At 43.4% G+C, this 15,499-nt stretch overlaps 1 protein-coding gene across 2 annotated transcripts in view; it reads left to right on the top strand.

Annotated features, from left to right (window-relative positions):
* GNAL (G protein subunit alpha L) overlaps nucleotides 1-15,499 on the top strand; it is a 189,127-nt gene that overhangs the window by 166,342 nt on the left and 7,286 nt on the right. For both annotated transcript variants that reach the window (XM_086472531.1, XM_086472532.1), the window contains exons 6-9: nucleotides 10,742-10,796; nucleotides 13,950-14,023; nucleotides 14,889-14,947; nucleotides 15,177-15,297. In XM_086472531.1, the coding sequence (XP_086328657.1) occupies nucleotides 10,742-10,796; nucleotides 13,950-14,023; nucleotides 14,889-14,947; nucleotides 15,177-15,297 (309 nt within the window). The remainder of the gene's footprint in view (nucleotides 1-10,741; nucleotides 10,797-13,949; nucleotides 14,024-14,888; nucleotides 14,948-15,176; nucleotides 15,298-15,499) is intronic.

The following is a 15,499-nucleotide window of genomic DNA, read 5'->3' as shown; positions in this document are numbered from 1 at the left end:
GCATAATTATTTTCCTCATTCCTCAAACCCAACACATTGTATTGTTTTAATAGTACAAATGCACTGTACACTGAAAAGATCAAGGAAATGGGAATGGAAAGAAAGCTACATAGAATGCAGAGTTAGGAATGCTTTTCACAAAATGCTGTAGTAATAGTAAACAGTGTTGACGTGACTTGCTGTCAGATGAACAGGTAGCAGCGTTTTAGGGCTAGTTTTGGACACTAACTTTTGTAACACAAGGTAAATAGCTTGTAACTATTAAATAGAATGAGGCCAATTATTAGTAAGTTGGACACGGTCACTGTACCCTTTGTCTTTCTATTTTTGTAGTAACAATTCATCTCCTCACTTCAGCTCTGCGCCCTCCTCCAGCTACCCAAGGTGATCACTCAGCCGAGCCATAGGTGTTACAACCAATTGCTTGAATACATTCAGTGGTTAAATATGCACTGTTCTAAAACGGGCAGGATAATGGTGATTTAATGAAAACCTTTCAGCAGCATCAATTGTAAAGATACAGGAGTTTTCTTGTGAGTCTAATGATTATGTCTAGTGTTTGTATCCACACTGCTAGACCTCTGCTTGATGTTGTTCTTCCTTTCACCTGATAATTTCTAAAACAGCTGATCATATAGATATTTCTCTGGTATCATTTTTCATGTACAGCTCCAAAGTGTGTGTGCATGGGAATAAGAAGGATAACGCGTCTGCTCTAGATTACAAGTAGGGAAGCCCTAATAAATTCTGGTGCTTGGCATAAATAAGTTTGGGAAGAGCAGGCTTTGTGTCCTTCCCATCGAAGGCAGAAGGTTAACGTGTCTCTTCCCTCTGCTAAAGGGAAGGCAACAGGTCTGCCTCTGAATGATGGGTGAAGTGGTTCTGGTGGGAGTTCTGGGGTAAAATGCTCTAGAGCGACTGGAAGGATGTCAGTCTTCATCATTCTTCTGTCCTTCTAACTACTGAGCCATGCATTTTTGTCCTGTTAAGGAAGTTTTCTTGCCTTGAGCATTGACAAAGTAGTATCCTATTCCAGTAACTCTGAGAATATGCTGGTGAACCACACAGCAGCCCTGCACGTCACGGGTTTTGTGTCCAGTGTGTCCACCGTGTCCTTCACACGAGGTAAAGGTATGAGAGTGCAATGTGCAATGTTAGAGCTAGGGCAAGAATTAAGGAGTGCAGGAGAGAAATGATCTGCCACCACACCTCATAAACTGCAATAAGGAAAAAGAAATTTTACCAGGTGCTCTGCAAGGTCTGCATTAACACTTTCTATGTTCCCACTGTGTAGGAAGTCGGTCACCTTCCTGACTTCCATAGGGCATATTTTTCAGTTTTCTTAGTTTGTGCTGATGACTTCACATCTTACGTGCAGCCCTAGAAAGCTGCTTCTCTGGTAGGACTTGTGTTAGGAGCCTGCATATTCCTCAAATGGTAGATATCTGTAGGAACTTGAGGTCGTGTCTACGTCTGGGAGCGTCTACGACATCCACGTGAGAGCTGGTCCTGTGATCCAAATGTTAAGCCTTGGCACTAGTGCCAGGCCTCCTGTTTAACCCCAGCACTCACCGGCTCTCTAGCCATGTCAGTTCTCTGGGTCATGTCAACACCTGACAAATGTGTGATAGGTGAAAGCAAACAGATAAGCTCTCATTTTGCTCAGGATTTTAACACAGTTACTTTCATTTGCATGTCTCAAAAAATGCATAGATCTGAAAACAGTAATAAACATGCGTGTGTGCTTTTCCTGGCCACCCTGAAGAGTTCGGTTTTCTACATCTAGGTTTTCTGGAGGCTACTAGCATCCTCTTCTTTAGTCATCTGGTTTGACTTTCAGACATGAAATCTCTTGGCAGCAAGTTCTCTTGCACTGAGTTTGGACTGGTGCCACGAGTAAACACAAACTTCTCGTGACTTCCTTTTAAGTCTGTGTTTTGTTACCTTTGCTTCTCCTATTTGGGGATTTTCTGCTTTCTCTTTTGTCAGCGTCCTATAGTCCTATAGAAGACTCCAGTCAAACTGGTTTTTCCTTTCTGGCAATCACAGTAGCAGACTTAGTATTCCAAACCACTTCCACTGTAGTGAGTAATCTTTTAATTTCCAACAATCAGTGCTGTTTCTAACCTGGATTTGGCATTCTTCAAGGCTCACAGCACTTGGTGGATTTTGTGTACTCTAAGAGGATATCCACAAGTGGAACAATTTTTGAAAACAAAAACATCAATCAGAATCTGTAAGTTGCACTCAAATAATTTTTCCATATCACAGCAAGATAAACTTAAAAGTAACAGGGAAAGCTGTATTTGCAACATCCAGTGAAAATATATTTTGTTAACTTTTGACATCCCCTGGTAATCTTGTGGTTATATATATATAGCTGGTGCTTGTAAACCTAATGCATTTTACAGCTCCAAATGTTATCAAGGCTTTTTCCCACAGTTTGGCTTTCCTGAACATGAAAGTCTAAGTTCTTTTTGAAGAACTCCCCTGAAGAGGTGGAGGTGAGATCCTCTATGCACTTTGGTTAGTGGGACGTAAAACCAAGGTTTTGATCTATCATTCTGTCTGAAGGCACGTTTTCCACGTCCTGATGGGACCATTGCATTCTGCCCGTGTATCTCATCTGACGTTTCAGGTATTCTCTGCTTCCCTTCCAGCATTGGTCTGTGTGGTTGCTGGAAGATGTTCATCAGTTGTTTCATTCAGACAGTGGATAAAGAGATCCTAGTCTGCCATACAGCAGCTCACAAAGCAGTCAGGATCCAGATCTCTCTGGGTAATGCAATACGAGCTTTCTGTTCCCGGGCCATTACCTTTTGGTCTTCTGTTCAAAATTGCACTTGTAATTGCAGAATGTGCTGCATGTAGCCTTTACATTGCAGAGCTCAGATCTGAGTCTATAATAAACTCTCCATACGTGTATCAGTATGCATATAATAATTACCTGCCTCAAACACTGTCCTCTCATGAGGAAGAAGGAAGTTCACTGCAATCAGTGGATTCAAGCTAATGTGGATATGGTCAGAAGGAGGGTCTGCACATGCCAGTCTAAGCCTCAGATTTTATCGGTGTTTTGTTCTTAGTCCATGTTTTGCAGCAGCTCAGCCACTTGCACCCCCAGGTGTCAAAAGTTTAATCACACACAATAGAGAAATACTGTCCCTTTTAAAATAAGTAAATAAATAACCTTTCCTCTTCTTCCTCTTTTTGCCCATCATCCCTTTTCTCTGAGATCCCACATAGCAGAAGTTGCGGATGATGAGTCTCGTTTCTGCTAGAGCCTGTTAACCTTTCTGTGTGAATGACAGTTTTCCAGATTTAAGTCTTAGTCAGTGTTTATGTTAAGAAGAGGGTTAATGACGGTCCCCATAGGCCTCTCGCTCAGAAAGCAAAAACATCTGCTAAGCCAAAAAGTGGTTAGTTTGCTAAATTTAGAAGGAAGAATTGCATTTCCCAAAATTCACACTGCTTCTTAAGAAATTTAGGGAACCGGTGGGGGAAAGCAGTTATGGAAGTCATACTGTGTATTAATTTTTTAGTTTAATTCATGTATTTTCAATTAAAACAATAAAATGAGATTGCTGTTCTTAAGCAGAAAGGGGGTACTACTCATGTATCTGAAATGTTAAATGCAGTTGAACGTTTTGTGCATTTGTTTAGGTTAATAGCTGGACACGAGCCAAAGCCAGTGAAGCTTAGAGATGTTCTGCAGTACATACTGAGAAAAGACAACTTAGCAATGGAGAAAGTGAGGTTAAAGTGGATGTCTGCTAGGAAACTCTCTTAACCAAGTGCATAGACTAGGAAACCTCTTCTACAGGTATTAGCCATCTTTCTTTATCCCCGCCAATTGTGCTCCTGATTGCTGCCAGCTGTCTGGCTCCTTGTGGAAAGGGTAACCTGGTGAATGGTGATGAGCCCTTGGTTGCAACCGTCGTCATCTGTCTTTGCTTTTAATGTCTCAGCCAAAGTCATCATCTGTAAATACGGTTGAAACTAGAGTTTTCCTGCTTCGTGGGATTACCAGGGAGCATCGTTTGCTGGTCCCAGTAAAGTGTCTGATGATGGCTTTGCTCTTGATGACTTCGTGGTGGCTGGGACCATGGCTGGCAGCAGCCACATCTGGGGCAACATGACGAGGTGGCTTATACGCTTCCCTGTTGAGCTGCTTGTGCCAGTGGTACAGAGACTGGTACAACAGAGTGCCATCGCTTGCCTCTCTAGGAGAGATCGCCATCTGTGGTCTGACACCCTTCCTAGTCGTGTTGCCCCCCTCCCTCTGAAGCAAGCTTAGAGCAGCCAGTGCTGCCAGCTTCTCCAAAAGTTGTGCAGCCCAGGATGCCACGTCCTGACTGTGTTTGAGTCCTCGCTGGTCCCCAGCAGGCTGGTCAGTGATGCGTCTCGTACAGGTCCGCAGTGGTCCCCAACAGGCTGGTGGGTGACCTGCCTCCAGCTGCCTCCCGGCAGCATCCGCCCTCACCCCAAGCAGAGGGCTGGACAAACCCTTTAAACCACAAATCCTCAAACTTTACTGGCTTGTTAACAAGCCAGCGGGTTTCAGGCATGACTGTACTTTGCTCTCCCTCTTAGCCTCCTGTTTAACCTTTTCATCTCCCAACACAACCGTTTCCTTGCTGGCGAGCCATGTGTTGCGGATGGGTGAAGGTGTGTTTCTGTGGGTAAATCCCACTGGTTTTCGGTGATCTCCAGACAGCCCTTTGCCAGCCCTGGGCGAGACGGCGTAAAGTCTGCTGGAAGATTGTCAGGCCTTGGAAAATAGGGTTTTGGCAACTGAAAAAATGATAAGCAAGATAATTCTAGAGATGTTTATTAAACTCAGATTTAGCTGAGCTTCAGTCTCCGAACGTGTTCAGTGAAGATGCCTGGAATTGGAAGGGCGGGGGCGGCGGCAGGGCAGCGGAGCGGGAGCCGGGCAGCGGAGCGGGAGCCGGGCAGCGGAGCGGCAGCCGGGCCAGGCCAGGCCGAGGGAGCCGGGCAGGGGAGCGGCAGCCGGGCCGGGCCGGGCCGAGGGAGCCGGGCCAGGCCGCGGCTGCCCCCTGCAGTCCCCCGCCAGCGCCGCACGCCCCGCCGGCCTCCCCGGGCCCCGCAGGGAGGGCAGCCGCTGCGCTCTCCCCGCTGTCCGCTCCCCGCTCTCCCCGAGCGTGTCACGCCCGCGCCAGCGGCTGCCGAGCCGTGATGGCGGGTGCGGGTCGGTGCTCGGACGCTCTCGAACCGCCGGCCGCGCAGGGGAAGTCCTGGGGAGCCAGCGCTCTCGGCAGATGCCAAAAACGCTTGACAATGAGTATCCATACATGGGGGGTTTAGCCCTTCAGAAATAAATACGCTATTTCGGTAGCATCATCAGTGTTTCCACTGGTTACGTTCTGCCGTGACAGCTTCTGCAGCAGCCGGGGAGCAGCGGAGGTGAGCCGGAGTGGGGCTGGAGCAGGGCCGGTCCCTCCCCTCCCTCCGCCGGTCGTGCGGGGTCCCCGCGGGGAGTAGCCGCGGGGTGCTGTGGAGGGAGCCGGGAAAGCGCCGCTACCGCCTGGAAGCTGCATTGAAATGACAGCGACTATTTAAAGTTGGCAGGAAAATCCTCAGCCGTTAAATTTTACCAATGTCTTCTGAGGGATTTCTGCTGATATTTTCAGCGAATGACTTGGAAAAATTAATCCTTTAAGGGTTAGAATATTACAGGGGGCTGGTTTCATTATGTCTTTCTTGGTTACTAGGAAATGTATCTGAATAACGTGAGATTATGTGGAGCCTAAGGTGTATTTGAAACCAGAAATTCATAGTGTACTATTTCACATATTGCAGGAAGAATTAACAGCATTGTAATCCCTTAGCTGATTTAAAAAAAAAAAAAAAATCATGGAAACAAATAAGTTTAAAAAAACTCTTCAAATCTTGGTGTTGTCCCTGATAACTGCAACAGGAGAAAAAAAAAAAAAAGGTATTTTTTCCATTTCAGCTGCCTAGAGACCTGGGCTGGGTGTTCTCATGAAATGTCTGCCTCACCTGTGATTTATTGTGCTCCAAAGAGGGTGGAATTCAAAGTCCTGGTTCTGGATGGTTTCATATAGTAGGTCATGGTGCTTCTGCTGGTTTTTGAGCCTGGCGGAGGAGTTTGCAAAGCTCTTAATGGTCTGTCAGAAATGTAAAGGTTTGCTGATCCTGACAACATACTTGAGGATGAATCTGAGATACTTCACTCTGAGAGCTTAAAGCAACAGCCTTAAAGATTTGCCACGTTGCCTTTTTCATTTAAAGAGATAAGCATTTTGACGGGGGTTTGGTTTCTTGTTTTCCACAGCAATTTTTTTGTTACAAGGCCTTTGAAATGTTGGGATGAGGGCATAAAAAATGGTTGAAGTAGATGAAGATTTATTAAAATGTGTAATTCATTGTATTGTTCTGCAGTTTAGCACTTCATCTTTCCAATTCCTTGGATGTCAAAATACACATACAAACATAGCATGGGGTTTGTGTCTGTCGTATTACCCTCCAGACATGATTTTTCTTTTAATTGTGATTTTGTTTGTGAGGTTGGAATGTCTCTACAGAGCCACATAGTGGTTTACCCAATGAGAAAAGGATTTTCATGTACGATTACCTCCTCTTTATTTGTGCACTTATGAATCCTTTTTTCAGAAGTTCTTATATAGCTGCTACTGCTGCTCAAATTGCCATGGTTTTTAAAGAGAATAATACTTATTGATAGTTCCCACATGCACTGGCAGGCACCTCTAAAACCTGTACTTTTGTGTTCACAGCTTGCATAATATAAAATTTAGAGATTGCTTGTCAAACTAAGTGTCAGCTGAGTTTCCTAGGAAACTCACTGAAGATATTTATAAAACTACAGATCAGCTTAATAATAGATATAATAATGTCAGTAGCTCGTGATTATTTTTTTAACTTTATCAGTCCATTTTTCTTTGCTTTAATTTGTTGGCAAACCAAACCACTGCATTTCCAAACAGAGCAGTGAAGACCTTCCTTCCAATATCTTGCCTAATTTATTTAAACCAAAAAAAAAGTAGTTTGTGCTGTTCAATGTAAGGAAGTGTAAAGCACGCTACCGTAAAATTAAGAAGAACCTAAATGTCATACTAATTATCAGACTGAATCCTTTATAATTGAAACCACAATTATAAGTAGAAATAAAAATATTCTATCATATGTTACAGTTTTATTCACAGTGGAGTTGAATGCATGAGTTTAAAGTTCGTCGCACATACATGCAAAGCAGTCACCACAGAATTAACATAAATCCTGAGTATGGGTTTCTATAGAAGCTGCATAAATAGAAGACCTGTCAGTATTGTAAAAAGGCATAATTCTGTGAAAATAATTTTATCCCTGAGCTGAAAAAAACAGGATCTAAAAAGAGAGAATAAGTTATACGGGTGTCCATTTTTACTCATTTTTCTGCTGTTGTGTTTTCCTCACACTGATTCTTTGAGTGGAGACATGAGTGCTGCCACAGTTGGGAGGTGTCTTTGTGCTTTAAGCGCTTTAAATTGGCATTTCAGTCATGTAAATTTAAAATTTGCTGGTGTGTACACATGTATGTTTATGTACAAAAGAATGTATATTTTGCCAGAACATAATTGTTAGAGACATTTAGAAATTAACGTTCTTCAGAAAGCAGTTTAGAAAAGTGATTTCAGTTTTGCCATTTTAATACAGTAATGCCAATGAAGTTAGGGTATTTTGTAATGAGGCGGTACTGACTCCTTATCTCCTCTGGAATCCATTACCTGTACCTGTATGTGCATTTGCCTTGTCAGAGCTATTTTTTGATGCTGTGCTGATTAGCCAAGTAAGGAGCTTATATGAAGGATATTCAAGAACTGATTTTCTTTCAATAACATGAGAGTAGACCTTTTTGTGTTTCAGTGTCTAGAAATCTCAGTGCCTGTTCTAATGTAGTTGCAAAGGCCATCTTAGGAAGCCCATCCATCATACACTGGAAAGGTTAATTTTCTGTAAAGCTACAAATTTTAGTCAAATCCTAATAGTAGTTGCATGTTGATTTATTGGATGCCAGTGATATCATTGCAGCTTGATACAGCAGGGTGACAGGTAAAACCTTGTAAATCGTTGCATGTATTTTATTATAGATCACATGTGGCCAGCAACCGTACAAGCATAAAACATTACAGCTGCTATGTCAAGTGATATTTTATAAGCGTGTGGTATTTGTCAGAGCTCACCCTCTTGACTACAGTGTGTTGCAGTTTAGGGTATTTGAAACAGATCCTTTCACCGGAAGGAGGCTGACGATTCCTGAATTGAAGACAATTTGGGCTGATACGTAGGATATCTAATTAGGAGACTTATCTCATTCCCAGCCTTGCCATGGATAATTTGTAGCGTAACTCTGCGTTACTCACGCCTCTGTTCCTTACCATAGTTTGCCTGTTTGGAAAATGCAAATGCTAACAACTCCCTGAAGTGCTTGTTGTGTAGGTGAGAGAGATGCGAATTTGTACTAAACCATGTTTAATCATTTTGGATAAATTCTGCCAACATGACTTTGGTGTTGGGGAGACAAGGTGTATCATCTCTGATTTTATGCATCAACTCCAGAAGGAGTGCTTCTGCGAGAAAAACACCGATTCATGCCGTCTTGTGAGGTTTGTGAGGGAGTCATACTTGTGCACAAATACTCGCTTCTGTCCACACCCTTAACCAGAGCCCTTTTATGTCAGCTGTAGCTGAGGAGCATTTTCTCCCAACTTCTGTGCTGCATTTATCGATCCTGGGCTGTGCAAGCGATTGTGCTGACCACAGCAGTTTGCTAGCTCTCCCTCAGGCCCCTGCCCATTTTCTGCAGGCGTGTTTAAGCTGCCGGCATTGCCACCTTGCTGCACTTGGAGACCTGGATTTACCCCTCTGGTAACCTTTTACCTGATGAAAAGTGGCTGTTTCCAGGCCTGTTGAATCAAACTGTAAAGAAACTGGACAGAAAACTTTGAAACAGACTTGGGAAATACAGGAGTGCTACCTGAATAGCCATATTAAGGAAAAATACTTCTCATTTAGGGAGAGATTTGGCTTAGAGGCGTTTTTGTTTGGGGCTTTTTTGCCACCTTTTTTTCATCTCATGCTGCAAGCGTGAGGTGAAAGTTGTGTTAATGATAGGTGCGCCAGTTAAAAATGCCATTGCTCTGCTCTGGTGTTGGCATTAACTGTGAGAGTAACTGAAGTTAAACTTTGCTTAATCAATATTCTCAAGGTGATGAAAATCATCTCAACAAAAGACTCAGTCTGAATAACAGCTGCTTTCTCATGGTGACTGTAGCTGACTATAAAGATGTACTTCTATATTTTTATATAAGTTTATGGTGGCTTTTGGTGGGGGAGGAGGTGTTGTAGAAAGGTGCTTTTTCTTTAGAGTTTGTTCAAGATAGTTTTGTTATCAAGCACACCTCATATTATGCTAAACAGTGATTTTTTAAACAATATGCTTAGCTGTCACACCTTGATCATCCGGAAAGAAACACTGAGAAGTCTGACTGAAGATGCTGCGGTTTGTTTCCCTGTTATAACAATGGAGGTTCAAAAAGGAAAAATAGTATAACTATATATGCAGCGTATTTTCTTTTCCTTTCAGTTCATATCTGTGACCAGTGCTATGAGAATTACGGACAGGCTCTTAGGGAGTTATTTTTTCAACTGGTCAGTGTGTGTGACCTCTGTGTTGACAGTGAGTCACATTGTAAGTCAGGAGTTCACTGTTTTTTTTGTCTTTTCCCACTGCAATTGAGTAGGTTCCACATGCACACCCAAGTAAAATTGAGAAAAACTTGCCAGTTGATAAAGAAGTCTTGATAATATTGTAGCAGGATGAGTCAGCTGGTGGGATACTCACTGCTAAATACCAAATAACAATGCAGAAATTCAAGAAGGCTTCTAAGTCATATGGGCAGTCCAGGGAAAATGAGCTGCTGAGCTCACACAAAATCTAAGAAATGATTGAAAGTGAGAGAGAACCTACCTATTTTAGCAATACATATAAAATCAGATTTGTATGTCCTTAATACCGTCATTTTGACATGTTCTAGGAAAGAATTAAGGCTTGAAAAGTTTTTTTTAAATAATTGGAGAATGTGTTAACCCCTTTTTTTTCTGGTTCCCCCTTCTCTTGCCCTTCCCTGCAGTTGTAAATTTTTGTTTCACTTTATGCATCTCACTGAGTGTTGGCAACATAGAGTCAGACTGGTTAACCTCCACCTTACATCAGTTTTGCTTTCCACTCCTTATGCTTTAGTTGCAGTGTTTGAGGGCAGCATGTCAGTCCAAAGTTATTTGTAGATGTTAGCAAGCATTTCTGCCAATATCACATTATGCTAGACTAGTGTTACGCTGAAGAAAGGCAACCCTTCACCCCATTCTCCTTTTTAAACCCAAAAATATTTTTTACATCTAAACAACCATATAATGTTCTGACACATGGTTAGTCTTAGTATTTTTAGTGGACCTCACAAAATTACTGCGTTTGGACCGCTTGAGGGTACTATGTAACCGTAAGTGAAAAAAAAGGTTGGGTAAGAAGTTTTTTGGCTTGGAAAATGTAACCTCAATCAATGGAAGTAAGTCTTTGGCTCATACCTTACCATTGGACTTGTATTTTACTTTGCAGTGGGAGTCTAAATCAGAAAAGGTAGTGAAAAGTGTTATACTAGACAGTATTTTACGTATCTAAGCATGTTTATTTTTCTTCTAGCTTTTTAGAAAGAATTGACAGTGTCAGCATGGATGACTACACACCCACAGATCAGGTCAGTATAATTAATGGGGCAGGGTCTGAACCAAGGCTCCCATTCATATGAATTCCTTACGAAATTTGTTTGCGTCCCAACAGCAGCTGAAATAGGGCATGACACATAATATCAAAATACAATCTAGCAGTTTAAGTGATGGATATTAAAGAAGAGTCTATTTGGTGGTGCAAGCTTGTCTTTTACTGTTGTTATATGCAGGTCGGTGATTCCTGTAAAGCACCTGTTACTTCTTCCTGCTTTCCATTCTATGTCCTGCAAACAAAGCAAAGGGAACAGAAAACGTAAACGTAAAAGCCTATGGTTTCCCTCAGCAGCCTTTCACTACACAGAAGCAGTGTTTTGTTTCAGTGGTGGAGGTGATGGAAACCCAGAGGGAGGCTTCCTATGTATGTCAGATGGGTCCTTCAAAGGCAGAAGCCAGCAGTGGATCTAGTGTCCAAATTCAGGGGAGAGCAGCAGCGGCACCTTCTTTCCAGCCTGTGCCCATCTCTTATGGGCAGGATAGTTTCTATTTAAGCCTTATTTGCAGGACAGTATGTTTTTTTCCCAGATGTCATGATACATCTTGATAGAGTGCTCCAACAACAAACACATCAGGAAAGTTAAGGCTGTAGTGGTGCAGCCTTGAAGTAACAAAGGGCTTCGCTGTGGTGCACAGCTTCGGCTGCCTTCCTTGAGCTCAGGCTGCGTGGTTTCCTTGGGCAGGATGTGTCTTCAGCAAACTTATTCTGAGGTTGTTATTTTTCAGTGCTGGTATCCCACTGTCATCTAGTAGTCTCAGCCAAGATGGTGGGCCACAATGTAAACTGCAAATACAGGTGGCAGAAGAGGATCCCTGCACTGGATAATTCAGTCTAACCATGCAAGGTTTATAACGAGTGAATGCCCTTTAAAAAATACCATTGCCAAATCTCATTGTGCAATCAGGGACTGAAATTCAGAGAAATTAAGTGACTTACCTTCCGTGGAGCAGAGCCTGTTCCTCCAGACCTAGATCAGGTCCAGAACCTCAGCCTGTCTGATGATTCTGACCGTACCCTGAAACAGAATGCAGTAGAAAGTAGTACACATTGTATTATAAGGTGAAACTTGTGTAGTCAACCCAAGGCAGGATCAATTATTAAAGCCCTCAAGACATTTTCAAACCAAAGCAGTAGCAGTGGGATTTACTCCATCTAGACCTCATGGTCTGATTTTAGTATTGATATCACTCGGCTGGAGAGAGAAGTCAATGAAGCAAAGCCTCATTTTTGTTTTCATTATTTGTGTTAGTATTGGCCTGTTTGTTCCTGGGAGGCCTTTCTCTACCTGGAGCAGTCGTTCATCATCCAGAAATTTTTCCTGGTAATTCCTTTGGGAAGAAATGCCCTGTGTCTCCAAAGATCAGAAGAGGCCTTTGGTATTTGGCAGGCGGAAAACTTTTGCTCTAAAAGAGGGATTCTCTTTTGCTCTTGGGGTTTCATCCTGTTATGCTGTATCAGTTGTCTTGCTGAATTAACTGGTAAAAATCACTACTTTCCTTTTTTTCCTTGCTTGCTTTAATTTTTTTCTGCACCATCCCAAATTAATGACTGAGTCCAATAACAAATAAATGTCAGCAAGTGACAGAAAATGACAGTAACATATAAAATAGCTAAAATAATTAAATAAGTGGCCTTCAGCTGAGTTCATGTGGCTGTCAAAGCAGCCAAGGTTTGCCAGCTACCAGCGCACTTGAAGCAGTAGATGGTAGAGTAGGGGAAAAAGGCAAGCTGTGCTTGAGCTCTGCACCGCCGACTGCCTCCTTCCCTCCCGGCTTCCGCAGCCGCTGCATGGCGAGGAGGGCTAAGCTGGACCCTGCCCAGGCGGGGAGCACTCCCCAGGTGGGCAGCCATGCCGAGAGGCAGCTGCTCACGGAGGTCCATCCTCACCAGGCAACCAGCAGCTTTCTCTGGCCTCCAGTTCTGTTCTGCACCCACTGCCTGAGCATCAGTGCTGGGTAGTCAAGGTTAAAAATGCGGCTCGTAATGGTGATGGCACACGGTGAGCTAGTTGCCCGAGGTATGCATCATAAATTGCTTTTGCCTGCTTCCTTTGAGAACCTAGGAAATTACTAATTTTTAATTATTAAAAGAATGTTATTTAAGTTGTAAAGGGTTGCTAGTTTGGCAAATAAGCAATAAATGCCAGATTTATGTACAACCTAAATTCTGTTCCCCTGTGCTCTGTAATAGAGCTTAATTACTCAGTCACAAGCTACTATTTCGGTAGAATTCCTGTCTCATTCGGTACAAACAAGGACAGAATTAAGGTTGCTTGGGTGTCCTGGCTTTGCTGAGATACACTCTGAGGCCAGCCGTGGCACGCAGGCCGCTGGCAGTTCCAAGCTGGGCCGGTGCTCGGGCTAGGAGGGGCAACAGCCAGGGCAGCTGACCCAGACGGGCTCACAGGAGTGTCCCGTACCATAAACCTCCCGCCCACCATAAAATGGGGAAGTCTGCTGGTGTAAGGGGGGCTTCTCCTCTCCCTGCTCCTCCCCTGGCTTCTCCCTGCTCCTGAGGACTGCTGTCCCGGTGATTGTGACCACTGCACATTCATTGAGCTGAGTATAACTTTGTATATTTTTGTTGGCATTGGTGCTATTTCATTAAATCTGTTTTCACTTCAACCCACGGGTCTCCTCTCCTCTCCCCGATGCCCCTTCCCAGCTGGGGAGGGGTCATGGGCTGATAGAGCAGCTGCTGTAGTTTAGCCCCGGATACAGGCTAAACATAGACACTGGGCAACTGTAAATCTGGAGTTTTCCTACATTTGAATATTTGACTTTATAACATTAACAACATTTTTCTTAGTTTTATATAACTTCAGAACTCCTTATCCACACCACATACAAAATTATATGACCATCAGTAACAGGTTTCAGTGTGCACTAAGGAGAACATACATAGGGTCTCCTGCTTTCCAAGAGTTCACAGGCCACATGCAGGGATGATGTTTGTGTATACCTGCTGTGTCAGTGTGGACAAATACAGGTTTTCCAACAAGTCTGACTGAACTTGAATTAAATGGAACATTTCAGACTTTCTATGGAAAATAATATTCCATGCTTTTAAAAACAAAATGAGGTTAGAAAAAAACCTTACTAATCAGCTTCTGTGTTCTCATTTCTAGGACCTGTTAAGATGCAGAGTGTTGACATCGGGGATTTTTGAAACAAGATTTCAAGTAGATAAAGTAAATTTCCAGTAAGTCTATTAGTAATAATTTACAAATATCATACTAATGTTTAACAACATGGTTTGGATGTCTGCGCTTATGTATGCTTGGTATAGTAGGTTTAGGGTGGGAGTTGGTTTGTTGGTTGGTTTGTTTGGTTTTTTAGCTCTCTTTCCGTAGGTCCTACTAAAATTGCCTCATAGTTTGTAAAAAGAGCTGATATTAGTTTTGTGTGTGTATTAGTGATGCTCTATTTTGGGGTTGTCTGTGGCTGATTTTGCTAACTGGTTCATCAGTGTAGCACTAGAAACTCGTAAAATACTTTAGGGGATAAAATCTTGCAGAAGTCAGTGGGAATCCTGCCACGAGTCAGACTTTGTACAGTGGGACAAGGAGAGTAAAATGTCTCCCTTCTTCCGGAGGGCTGCAAGCTCTGTGTTTGTCAGAGTTTTACGCTGTGTTTCTGTAAAACATCCACTGTTGGGCTGCTTCCGCTCACCGGTTGTTGCCCAGAAAGGTGGCAGCACTGATGGGGCAGAGCTGCCCCCTTGTCCTCCTCCTTACAGAGATGCACTCTCCCCACCACCCTTTAGTAAGTCCAATCTTACATGCCACATGCGCTTCTGTGGGCTGGAAAGGCCAGCCCTTGCCCTGGAAAGGAGTATAGCTCTCATTTTGCAGGTTCAGTAGCCTTCGCTTGGCAGAGCAGTGCAGGCAGAGCTTTGCAGCTCTGTCGTGCAGCAGGCATCAGCAGAGCTCTCTCCCCTTTGGGCGGTGTTTTACTGCTGCTCTCCTTGGGACTGTCAGGTTTTTAAAGTGAACCCTCATGCTTCATGCTTCGTGTGACTTTCCTAGTGCACATAAGTGATATAACATCCTATGGCTTTTTAACAGCATGTTTGATGTAGGTGGCCAGAGAGATGAGAGAAGAAAATGGATCCAATGCTTTAATGGTAAGTAAAAATATTTCACATTCTTATTTTGCACTTACTCTCTGAGGTGCGAGCAGCTCATTCATATTCTCACTTAGTCACTAGCACAGGAGTCCAGTGTTACAGGTGTTTTCTTCAGGTATTTTCAGCAGTTTGGGGACTAGTAGCAGTGTTAACCCAAGGAGTATGTGCTGGGATAACGGAGGTGTTCTGTTCTCTCTCCTTCCTTTCTTTTGTGTGCTCTGCCCAGATGTCACAGCTATCATCTTCGTTGTGGCTTGCAGCAGCTACAACATGGTAATAAGGGAAGACAATAACACAAACAGACTACGGGAATCCCTGGACCTTTTCAAAAGTATCTGGAATAATAGGTAAAACATACCTCATTCCCCACCCGCCCTCCCCAATTTAGATACGGTTCAACTCCTTACAAAATAGGGATCCCCTTACTGTATGCTCAGATTGCTTACTCAGAAAATGTCGGGGTAGGGCCAGGTCACAGGGTGCCCCTGCAGTGTGTACCCCTCCCCGGCGGGGGCCGTGGCGCAGGGACAGTGCAGTATTTCACCGCTG

The sequence above is a fragment of the Leptosomus discolor genome, chromosome 13, assembly GCF_034619465.1.
Source record: "Leptosomus discolor isolate bLepDis1 chromosome 13, bLepDis1.hap2, whole genome shotgun sequence".
Lineage (NCBI taxonomy): Eukaryota > Metazoa > Chordata > Aves > Leptosomiformes > Leptosomidae > Leptosomus > Leptosomus discolor.
The sequence above is the reverse complement of the archived record's forward strand: the minus strand, read 5'-3'. Positions and strand labels throughout refer to the sequence as shown.